Genomic DNA, 12,282 nt, shown 5'->3' on the forward strand with positions numbered 1-12,282 from the left:
GATGTTTGAACACATTGTAGAGTTAGCTGAGCATGGCTTTTAACATAGTTTAATTAGTATTTGATAATGTACAAACTGTTAAAACAGTGGATACAGACTATAGTGTGGATACCTGTAACATTTACAGTGCAGCTTTACTGATGTATTCTGCCAATCCACAGAATGATCCTTTATACCATGAGATGATATTACAAATAAGTAGTATTAAAGTTTGCTAGTACAATGTTCAGATGAGAATAAGAACGGCTATGATTTTAAGGAAAACATTGTGCATAGCATATTAAAATAATAATGATGATTTTTCTCTTTTTTTCCCCACATTTTGAAAGCAGAGGCATAGTCCTGTAAGTACAAATGGCTTTTTATTCACATTTTTAGATTAAAAAGGAGTAAGTGTATTGTGTGAGGGGAGTTATTGAGAAAACCTTAGAAATGTTTCTTTTCATATATATTATGTGATATATAAGCTGTTTTAATTTTACTGCCCCAGCCTGTAAAGGGATTTAGTAATAGTGCTCCCTTTGTCAGCTTTACAGTGTTCATTCCTGTCCTTTCTTACTGGTAGGCGAGTGTGCACTAGTTGCTCTGTCCTGCCTCGTGTTCTGGTCTTCTGCAAGCTCAGAATGTTTTGCCTGGCATTGAAAGCAAAGTATCTCATAGCACGTTGAGTGGAAATAAGAACCCTGAGACTATTAAGTGTTTTATTTGACAGTGGGTAAAAGAATTTATTCCTCTTTTTTTTCTTTTCTGTTTCAGGCACAAATAAATCGAAATTTATCCAGTAAGTGTGAATTTTTAACTTTTAGTCTATTTATGTTAGCTTTTTAACACAGCATCAAAACAGATCTTTTTTTAAAAATTGTTGAATAAATAAACTTCTTAAGTATCTGTTTTAAGTACAGAAAAAATATTTCTCTTGTCAGTTCTAGATACCTCTTCTTTTTCTATATACTCACTTGTTCCCTATTCTGGGAAACAGGTGAGACTGTGACAGTGATGAGGAACACATCCAAGAGCTAAAGGGGGGATCCTATGGAAAAGGCTCCTGTGCAAGTTCTTAAAAACTATTCCACCTACTCAAGTTTAGTATGATACACAAACGAGCAAAGCACACTTTCTCTGGTTTGTAGTCAAACACTTAAAACATGGCCACGGAGAAAGAGGACAGAGCATAAGTCTCTATCCTGTAGGGTTTTTTTCAGTGGGAAACCAAGCCAGATTTGCTGAAGAATAATGTTGATGTAAACAGTATAATTCAAGGAAGAAATTTCAAGTGAACAACACTTCCTCTCGAAATGCATTGCTCTGTGTAGTCCTCTCCTATTAGAAGGTATTTCAGGGGTATCTCACTTTATATTATCAGAAATAATGCGTTTTCTCTTTTGCATTTTAAGAACTCATAATTAGTTTTGACATGTAACCGTTAATGTTTACTATCTTTTTATAAAGAAGCTGAAATTTTTATTTTAAGAGTGTCACAGTTTTGGTGATAATACTGTGTCTTTTGCTTAGATGAAGAGTTAGCAAAATCAAAGCTTTCTGCTCCAGCTAATGAGTAAGTTCAAATTTTAAACTATCAAATGCAGTTCTGTGGGAAATAGGTCTTATTTTGATCTACTACTCAGAAAATAATTGGAAATATCAGCTGACTGCTGGTTTAATTTGGGCATCTATTGCACCGTAAGAGTTAAGGAGTAATTACATAACAAATATTTCTATTCATTTGTTTTCCCCTTCTAATGCATTTGCTTCATTGTGATCTGTCTCTATTGGTATTTATAATTACATGATTACAAAATGTTAGTTTTTATCAGTTTTAAATAGGACAAGTTTAGTTTCTATACTGTTCCGTGGTAAAGTGTTTACAAGCCCCAAATTTGGACAGGCCTGTATACATTGCTTATGTATGTATATACTGAAATAAATGGATTTGAAGATGTATGTGTCCCTGAAAATGACAGTCATTTAACTGACATTATAAAGTATGTCCACACACAAACTTTCACCAAGTTGTCAGTTCAGATAGTCTTCTTACGTGTAAATCAGTTCCTTGACCTGCAATTTGTAGGTACTTTTTGTTTTTAGAAGCAAAGACTGACTAGTAAAGAAGAATTTCTCAAATTTATTCATTATATTAGCAAACTACTACTAAAGTTGTAGTTTGATTTTTATGAGTGTATTAATCTTTCATTTATATTCCAATTGTAACTCTTAATGTAGAAAAGGGAACAGTGATCTCCTGGCATGGGATCCACTCTTCAGTAGTTCTCTTGAATCTTCCTCTTCAGCTTCCCTGGCATCCTCATCCTCCTCAGGTAAAGTACTTGATAGTATAAAATGTTTTCTCTATGTATTTTGGGATGTTCTGCTGTTGCTGTTTTAGTTATTGCAAGGGGATGTGTTTTCACTATTGAAAGAATTTTGTAAAACAGTATAAGTAATACACAACTGAGGGTGCAGTATTATCAGGCTTTCAAGCTAGGGATCCAGAGTGAAGAGGGAACACTAGAAATCTTAGAAAAATTCTCTCTGGCTTCTGCCTTTTTGTGTCCTCTTCTCTTACTTTCCAAAAAATGATCACCATCTAGAATATAATCCTGTTTTTTCAGATGGTAGGACTGGGAGATTAAATGGAGGTTGTCGCAGCAACTGTGACGCAAGCTGAGCTTGCACTGTGAATAGGGGTGGACTTCTTTACAGGGAAGTCTGTTGAGCTATGTAGTACAAAGGCACCACAGAGCTTTGCTGTGAGGAACCTATTTCCTGTAGGAAGCCATGATTTTGTTAAGAGATGTGTGGGCTTAATCCAAGGGGAGCCAGGTAAAAATGGCAGGACTAAGACTAGAATTAATAAGGAGTTCCTGGCACCACCTGAGAGCAGGGGCCTTGGGAGGGAAAAGGGTGGGCTGAGGAGTGTGAGAAAGGGGAGAGGGAGGGCAGGTGTTGTGTGGGAACACTGGGGTGCAGTGTGGGCAGGACACTGGCAGGCTTCCCAGAAACCCGGTCTATGCGAAAAAAAGTAAAAAAAGAATCACAATAGTCGTCAATTATTACATTTGAAAGGCAGTGAAGGAGAGGGAGGGAAAATAGTTTATGAGCGGCTGTGTGTGGTGACGGGGCTGAGAGCAGAAGATGTTGAGAAACTAATTCAGAAAAAGGAAGGAGAGACTGAAAGAAAAACAGATATTATGGCTGTGTTAGGACCTGCTTACTAAAATTATTTGTTGAAGTTATTTATTGTTTATGTTGACTATCTTGGGGGATTTAAAGCAGAATCTACTATTTACTAACAGCAGCAGATACGCTGTTTCCATAGTTATTTTTGGTCTACCTACTGCGTATCTATTTTCCAACCCGTGCTGTCTTAATGTAGAGACTCTTCTCCTCCCCCATGCCTGAGAAAGGAAGTGTTCACTGTTTCTTTTAGCTAGGTATTCATATTCCAAAAACTCACTTTAATAGACCTCACTTTTTGGTTCACAATTACGGCTTTCTAGCTGTTTTCCTCTGTGCTAGATCATATAGGTTGAAGAACAGTAAGGAGGAGTACATGCATCAGTAGGGGTATTCTGCACAACTAGTGTTAATTCCTCTTGGCCTTAGACACGTCCTTTTAGCAGCAACCAGCATTGCTATGTAACCCTTTGGGTTTTCGATGGTACTTAATCTTTCACTACAAATTCATGTTCCTTGGAAGTTAGGGTTTTTACAAATCTAGCTTATGGAAATCATTAGATTGTCTCTTCCTCACTTTGGTAACCAGTCAAGATTATTGGCTAGTGGATGCAAATTTGTGACATATGTAAGGATAAATTATATACAGATATGTACTACTGGAATATGCTGAAAAGAAGTGGTGCTTTCTCAAAATAATGTTTTGCTAGCTTTGGTCTGGTGCTGGGAGTCTGCAGGGGGGAAGCAGAGGATACTTAATTTGTTGTGCTGGTGTTTATTACTGTATCCAGCTGTTTATTGCTGCACCTGGATGAGAAGTCAAAGCAGGTTAGGAAGTGTTCACACAGTCCCTCCTGGCAGCAGAGCTGTGGAGAGAGTAGTCTAGGGCTGATGAGTACTGACAGTTAATTGGGATCCGTAACATCCTCTGTAGCCGTATCTGGGGGAAGCCATCTACCCAAGCCCTCATACGCAAACGAAGCTTATGCACAGAGACCTACATTTCACTGAAATTGCTGGAATATAGTGTCCTGTGGGCATAAATCAATTTTAAATAAAAGACCTGTGTGCCTTGGCAAACTTTATCTGCTAAATAATTTTTTAAAGGATTGTTGTTCTTAGAGTTAACTGAGATATTTACACTTATGAAATCATCCATGGAATTAAGTAGAAAGTGAGTGTTCTAAAGAACAACAAATTACTAATGCATTTGGGGGGAAAAAAGTTCTGGATCAATGTAGGTCATATTGTTGTTTAAATCAAGTTCTGATGCTCATTAACCTGCGGTTTAGTTCTAAACACTTTTAAAAATACAAAACTTTGGTCTGATTATATTTTCCTTGAAATCAGTGGTTTATCTTCAACTTAAAGGTTAATATAGGTAAGCTGATGCTTAAAGCTTTTGAAAATCTCAAACCAAAACTTAAATTACATAAATTAGTTGTTTTGTATACAGCATATCTTCATATCATGGTGTAGCATGTCCCACAGATTGCTTTTTTCTTTTTCCTGTTAAAACCTTTCTTTAGATATTGTTTCGTAACTCTGTGTTAATCATCGAACACTTGAACTACCATGGTATGTGAGCAGACAGTGGTTTATGCAGCACAGAAGTAGACTTTGGTCATCCAGGAATAATCTTGGTTTATTAGAAGTTTAAGCTAACTTTGTTATCTTAAACAAACACAACAGATGTTTTTTAGCCAGCTATTGATATTGTAAAAATCCTTCTTTTTATTTATTTTCTTCATTTTCATCCATATATATTTTGAACATTTCCACTTTGCTTTTTGGATAGGATTTATAGTCGTATTTTAAACCCTTTGAATAATATCTTAAATATCTCTTAGAACAGGAAAGCTGTGTGAAAACTCTGTTTATGTGGGCTTAGGGAATGTATTTGTTCATGGCAAAAGGACCACTTTAGAGAGGACACCTATATGGACACATATACTTTTGATCTGAACTTTTAAACACGTTGCTCTCTTTTTTGATTCTGTATGTCACTCTGCTGTTGCTCCTAACTTTGCCAATCTGCAGTATGCTGAGTATTGACTAACCTTGCATTTTGTACTTCTGTTGTCGTCTACTGCAACAGACAACAGCCAAGTGCAGGGAATACTTGTGGAAAACTCCTGTTTTCCAGCAGCCTGAATACTATAGGATGAGAAAGGAAATACAGCTACTCACTAGATACAGGTTGATAGAGACAGAATAATATCAAAAACGATCTCATGCCTGCATAGTCATCATTCATTCACCGGGCAGCCATTTATATTGGGCTTTCCCATTACAACTGTTGCAGGTAAGAGGATAAAAATTTTTGTAAGGAACAGGATAGGCTAGGTTTGATTAAATAACTTTGAAAGAAATGAAAAGCAGAAAGCTGTGGAGAGGAAACAAAAATGGAATAGGACACAAGAAGGAAGAGACAAAGATGAGCGGAAGTTAAACCACAACAGGGAGAAAGTTAGAGAAACAAGAGAAGTCATGACAAGCAGGGCCGTAAGTGGAGAGAAACACAATAAATTACTTTTTGGCTTACTTAAAAAATGGAAAGTGACATGATTGGCAGTATGAATTAAGTACATGTGATATGTGGCTGGGTTTTTTCTCTTTTATTTCTAAGTGGTGGGATTTTTAGCCTAGAGAGCAGTTATTTTTCATGCTGGTTAGTAATCCTCATGCAGTGGGTATTGAATACTTTTTTGAATATTGAATTGTTTATCTTCTCAGTGTTGGTCCTAGTTTCAATTCTTCCCTTTTCCTTCAGCTACACTAAAAGAGCACAATAGGAGCTCCTCCTCATCTACCACTGATTTGCCTGGGTGTAGAGTATCTGAGTCTTTGCTTGGACACCAGACAGATTCTGGGTCTACAAGCCCATCCTCACCAGCCTTTACCATTAGCACTCTGTGCAAATCTGGTGTTACAGCAGCGCCGTCAGGGAGTACCAGTACTTTATCCTGTGTTTCACGGTCTCAGAGTCAGTGGATTTCCTTTGCTGATGAACTTCTTGCAATTAAACACACAAACGCAGACAAGAAGGAGCCCCAAAGATTGCATTTTAAAACTGAAAATGCCTGCCTTGCCTCTTCTGCTTTGCTTGGGAATTCTTCCAACAGCTGTACTTCTGAGGATCAAAGTGACCTTTTCAATAATACTGTATTCCATGAACAATTATTCATTGAAGAAACTGGCACTGCTGCCGAAATTTCTTCCACGTCATCTTCAGCACTACTGGACTATAGTTTAGTGTCTTCTTGTGCTCGTACAAATAAGGGTATGGCAAGCATGCATTGTGCACTGTTCTTTGCTAATAACTGACTCCAGAAAGCAAGCTTTGGACTCATTTTTCTTTTTGTTATTATCACTCACCTGATGTTAAAATTAACTGATCTTCTTACTTAGTATGTACTAAACTTCTTGTTAGCACCAAATTCCTTGAAAGTTAGAACAATGAAGTAAATATTCAGCTTGAAATAGGAAGAAAAATTCAAATTATTCCATTAAAGGCATTGCTTTCTCTTAACTGTGCAGAGCTTTGCTTTTCTCTAAATAGGAATATATTTTTGTGGGATATCAGACAGCAGGGAGATCTCAAAGATTAAGTGATTGAATTTGCAAAAACAATTTGATTCCTAAGTGGCTTTGTATAGATTTTTTTTCAGATTAAATAACGTTAAATAAATTGGATTTAAAACTGTTCCTTTTAAACACCCAGTATTTTGAAGTGTGGATGATATCACAGTGATGCTACGTACTAAGAGGACAAAGCAAAAGTGCATTTGGACAAGTGTGCCATGACTCACTGAATACCTGTGGTACTGCAGCAGACTACTCGGTGTTTAGCATGCACTATCATCTTGGGCATATAATAAGAGTTTTAAAGGAATAACTGATATTTTAGAAGTTAATTTATCTGGGGACATTTGAGTTTGCAACTCTTAAGGTGGATGTGGTGAGTGTTAGCCTAATTTCTTTCTTCCCAAGGTAGTGATGAAAGTCACGTACTTAAACAACAGCAGAGTTATGCTGAATGCCCAAGAAAACTGCATACTTCAAAGCTGCATTTTAAATAACAGTAAATAATTTAATTAAAGAAGAACCATACAGAATAATATGAGGGAGATATTAGGATGTGCTGCAACAACATGGTCATATATTGGGATTTCAGTCTATTTTGAAGTAAATTTTAGATCTGGCATACTCATGGATGGCATCTAACATTTATTTTGAAACCTGACTCTGTTCTATTCAGAAAAGTGACTTTGTAAAAGTGGCATCTTTATACTGCTGCCACCATCTGTTAGTTGTTTCTGTTAGATTTAGACGGACTTGGGGCAGTATTTTTTTTAACTGTTTTTTGCTTCTGAGAGCTCAGTTAAGAGATAATAAAGAGTTAGTGTGTTCTTACAATCAACAGAGTGATTGATGTGTTACACTGGTGTGTACTTAGTGAAGTAAATGGGATTTCAGTGGACAAAATTTGATGTAAGCAGAGTTATACCATTGTCATCCAGGACCAAATATGAATTTCCACTGAATTTTCCATTTGTGGTGAGACAGGAAAGACTGCTATATTCTGAATCCATATAGATTATACGCACAAGGAAGCTTTGGTAAAACCATTTTTTTACATACAAACCTCCAAGAATAGTTGGTATAAAATCATCTGAGAGCAATGAGAAAGTCTATGATGCCATTTTTAGAGTCACTTTTCAGGGTGTCACATGGCGCTATTTTAAAAGCATTTATGGTTAGTGGTAAATCTTACAAAATGGAGCTTGTACAATAGGAAATTTTGGTAGGAACATAACTTCCAGTTATTCTATTCAAGTGAGTATGTATTTATGTTCAGTGTGACCTTTTTAATATTTATTTCCTTAAATTTGCTTTCTTTCAGCAAGGCCCACAACTCCTCTTTCTGTAGGCACCATTGTACCCCCTCCAAGGCCTGCTTCAAGACCAAAGCTGTCTACTGGGAAGCTTAGTGGGATTAATGAAATAGTATGTATTGAATGTTTTTTTTAATTCTCCATTGTAACTTGACTTCAGATGCATCGTCCTGTTACGGTGGAGTTACTTTCCACCCAATGGTCAAGGAATCACATAAGCAGATATTCACCATTGCCAGATAGGCATGGAAGTTGTTCATGATAACTATATTACTATAACAATATATTTCTTAATAGAACTACAGAGGTTCAAAACATAATTTTTGCATTGGCTGAATGTTTTTAATTGAACAAATCAATAATTTGATAATGAAAGGATAGCATGTGTACGAGATTAAAGTTTTCAAAATGTGAAATACTATCAAAGTTATTAACAAAGCTTCATTGGTTTAGGGATATCACCAAAGCTTTGGGGAATAAGTGATATTAAGTAGATCTTTATGTCATGTGTTGACACAAGTAGCCCTGCTGTGACTTCTCCCTGCCCTTGGTGCTGGTTGGTGGAGAAGGGAGGTGGCCATTTGCAGCAGCTGCCCATCAGGATCGTGAGAGGTTGTACGCTGCCTGCATCACTGCTCGCTGCCTGCAGTGCAGGTCCACCTGCCGATAAGGAATGTGGCAAAGAATGCAAATACCCAGACAGCGTATCAGACCAAGCCAAGCTTAATCTCCACTGTGAGTATTAGGATTCTTTGGGGTTCATTTGACTTACTGACTTGGAAGAATTTTACCATGGTAAGATTCTTTCACTGTCTTTCAAAGTAGCAAGATATTTTCACCATATTCTTGTTATGGACAAAATTCTAGTCTTACGCTTTAACAAAACTGAAACATTTTTAAACTGTTTCGCATTTCTATAAGGTCAGAATAGGGTTGATTTTGAGATTCTTTTCTCATTCCGATATAAAGTTGTAGTAATTGCTCTAGACCAAGAAATCCGTTCTTCAGGTCGTTGTAATTAAAGAGAAGAATTTAGCTGTTACTGTTCTGCTACAAAGTATGATTTTGCACAAAGCGATATTCATTTTATACTGTTGTTTTAGAAATTCACTATTATCTGTATACAAGTGGAAGATTGTCAGTTGTCTTCATTATATACCAACTCCTTTTACAATTCCCATAGTCTATATAAAAGCCACATACCAAGCAACAAGCGTAGTGGTATAGAAATATAAAAAAAAAAAAAGTTACCCAGCCAAAATAGATGCTTCAGGAGTTCCAGTACCTTTCAGATAGGATAATCCCAAAACAATCATTGGTTAGTTTAATACCTTAACAGTTAAGTGAATCATAAAACCATACAGAGATTTAGGATGGAAGGGACTTTTGAAGACCTCTAGGCCCACCTCCTGCTCAATGAAGGGCCAACTTCAAAACTGCATCAGGTTGCGCAGGGTCATGCTGAGTTTTGAAAATCTCCAGAGAGGGTGATCTTACAGTCTCTTTGGGCGGCTTGTCCCAGGGTTTAACCACAAGGTTACAAGAAGGAATTTTTTCTCTAAGTTCAGCTGAAATTTCCTTTGTTGTAGCTCATGTGTCTCTGAAAAGAACCTGACTCCGCCTTCTTCGTACCCACTTTTAGATAGAAAAAGACTGCTAGTAGATCCCTCCCTAGGCTTCTGTTCTCCAGGCTTTACAAACCCAGGTCCTTCACCCTGTCCCCCTCTCTCATGTACTGCAGTCTCAACTATTTTAGTTGTCCTCTGCTTGGACTCCCATCCAGTTCGTTAGTAGCTTTCCTTTAGCTCTGTAAATCCACAGTTGCTGGAATTTATTCCAAAGGAAAAATGTGGGTTCTCTGTGTTATGCTAAAAACTAGGGTAGATAAAGCATTAAAAGAACTATGGTGATAAACACTATGAAATTGATTGGGGCATGAAATTAAGAATTCTTCTATTTGCAGTCTTTTTTTCATCTCTTTAAAGCCACTTTGTTTAATACTCTTGTAATGTCTCTTGTTCAGCCTAGGCCATTCAGCCCTCCATTGACCTCTAACTCAAGTCCACCTCCTGCAGCTCCCTTGGCACGTGCAGAGAGCATTTCCTCAATATCCTCTTCTGCTTCCCTCAGTGCAGCAAACACACCTACCGTTGGTAAGTTAAATTAACCATTTTAACTTATTTTAGAAGTAGCATAATTTTGACACTAGGTTCCACCTGTTAGGAAAACCATTCGTTGGAGTTAGTTGTTCTATACGTGAGTCCAGTCTAGGTACTTCAAGCATCCTTTGCAATACCTGCTTCTAAATGACACTGAGAGACAGGATGATGGATTTAATTGGATTAGACCATAGATCTGATTATGACATCTTCTTCAGGGAAATATTTTTTTCAAAATTAATATTTCATGAATTCTTGTTTGGTATGGTTGTACATCCATTCATCAGGCACAATGTGTTATGTATTTGTTCAGAAGGTGTTATTGTATAGGTGCAGAAATATTTTGGGGTACTGATAAATGTGAAAAAATCTAAATGTTCACAAAATTGAGTTCTTTGACATTCTTTTTATTTTTTTTTAATCCCTTAATTGCAGTTTCCAAAAAAATGAACCTAATGCATTTTTTTCTTCAAGTTAGTGAAGTATATAAGCTAAACAGAGGTGTTTAGTAAAAGCAAAACAAACAACCAAATAAAAAAGATGAAGATGAAAAGCAAATTGATCTTCCTGTGTTGCCACTAATTGCAGAAAGTTTTATCATGTTTTTAAGGGGAAGTCCTTCAGTTTTGGTACTTGGTTATACTAAATGAAAAGGAGACTTACTAGGTTTGTTGGGGTTTTTTTTAAACGACATTTTAACTTGTTTCTTTAGCAGAACTGGAGTACTTCATTCCTAACACTATTATCACTTTAGTCCCAAGTTAGATCAGATTCTTGAGCCAACACTGAGTTATCTGTGAATGTTACTGATACCAAGGATTCCTTGCCCAGGCTCAGCAGCCCAGGAGAGCATCTGCACAGCTTCTAGTGGGAGTTCTGCACTGAAAGCAGTGCAGCTGTTTCCACCCTGTGCTGGACCGAAGCTCGTAAGGTCTGCCCAGCATTAGCTGCTACAGTTCAGTGTCCACTAGTTTCCCGAATGCTGAGAAGCATCACAGAAAGATAACTGATATTTGGTTGCGAAAGTCTATCCAGGCTCACATCCTCAGGCCTCAGCACTGATACCAAGGAACCAAAATTTGGTGGCAGCAGCATCAATAGCCCCAGCTCTGAGTGTGTGTATTGTTGGAGACATTGACAGAGTGAAATCATGAGGTGAGGGAGGAGGTAAGGAGGTGTGTGCTGACACTGAGGTTTGACATGGTTATTAACCTGGTCTAGCAAAAATACAAGGCCATTTCCATCTGCACTGACTGTATGAATTCAGTAGTCCTGGAGAGCTGGGAAGGGCAGTGCATTCAGCTGAGTGACTTTGGGGCATGAGAATATACCCTGCACTGCTGTCTATTCTTTTGACTTTCACGCAATCCAGTGTTTCCTTTACCCTATTGGTTCTGAATAACGGGAAGTTGACACTAATTATCTTTTTCCAAGTAAACTTTAAGGCATGCATAATTGAATGTTTCTTTTATGCTTTAGCCTTATTTTTATTTGCAAAGTATTTTTATATATTAATTTTTTAACATCTATTTTTGCTTGAAGTATTTTGTTTTCTTGCAATCTTTTGTTTCATTTAAATGTAATAGAGGATGATCTTTTGATTGGAAATCTTCCTACAATTGAAAAGCTTTGTGAGACACCACCAGGTATTGTACTCAAAACAGATTTACATGTTAACTAATCTACTACATCTAATAAAACTGTATTTCTTTTAAAACAAGTTTCTCCAGCTATTTCTGGTATCTGGCAGACACAAGGAGCTCCAAAGCTCAACTACTGAACAAGTTATATACGTTGCTGAAATCACCAAAACTTGATATAACCACTTTTATATAATTTGATCTATCTGCTTACCTCCCCAACCCCGCCCCCCCCCCCCCATACTGAAACTTGGTCTTATTTCTTCGGTTTGTCATTACTACTTTCTTTCAAGTGAAGCGAATACATTTGTACTTTGACAATCCTTGTTCTCATAAGACATGTAGGTTAAAATGTTTCTATGTTTACATATAATGTAAATCTTTGAAGATACACATAATAAAAGTAGTCTT

General features: G+C 37.0%; 1 protein-coding gene across 1 annotated transcript in view; it reads left to right on the top strand.

The window, feature by feature from the left end:
- Positions 1–12,282, top strand: part of FCHO2 (FCH and mu domain containing endocytic adaptor 2) — a 95,869-nt gene that overhangs the window by 68,284 nt on the left and 15,303 nt on the right. Inside the window, exons 14-19 of the mRNA XM_075447040.1 lie at positions 330–344; positions 757–781; positions 1,513–1,555; positions 2,221–2,315; positions 8,081–8,184; positions 10,096–10,225. Of these exons, the coding sequence (XP_075303155.1) occupies positions 330–344; positions 757–781; positions 1,513–1,555; positions 2,221–2,315; positions 8,081–8,184; positions 10,096–10,225 (412 nt within the window). The remainder of the gene's footprint in view (positions 1–329; positions 345–756; positions 782–1,512; positions 1,556–2,220; positions 2,316–8,080; positions 8,185–10,095; positions 10,226–12,282) is intronic.

The sequence above is a fragment of the Opisthocomus hoazin genome, chromosome Z, assembly GCF_030867145.1.
Source record: "Opisthocomus hoazin isolate bOpiHoa1 chromosome Z, bOpiHoa1.hap1, whole genome shotgun sequence".
Taxonomy (NCBI): domain Eukaryota; kingdom Metazoa; phylum Chordata; class Aves; order Opisthocomiformes; family Opisthocomidae; genus Opisthocomus; species Opisthocomus hoazin.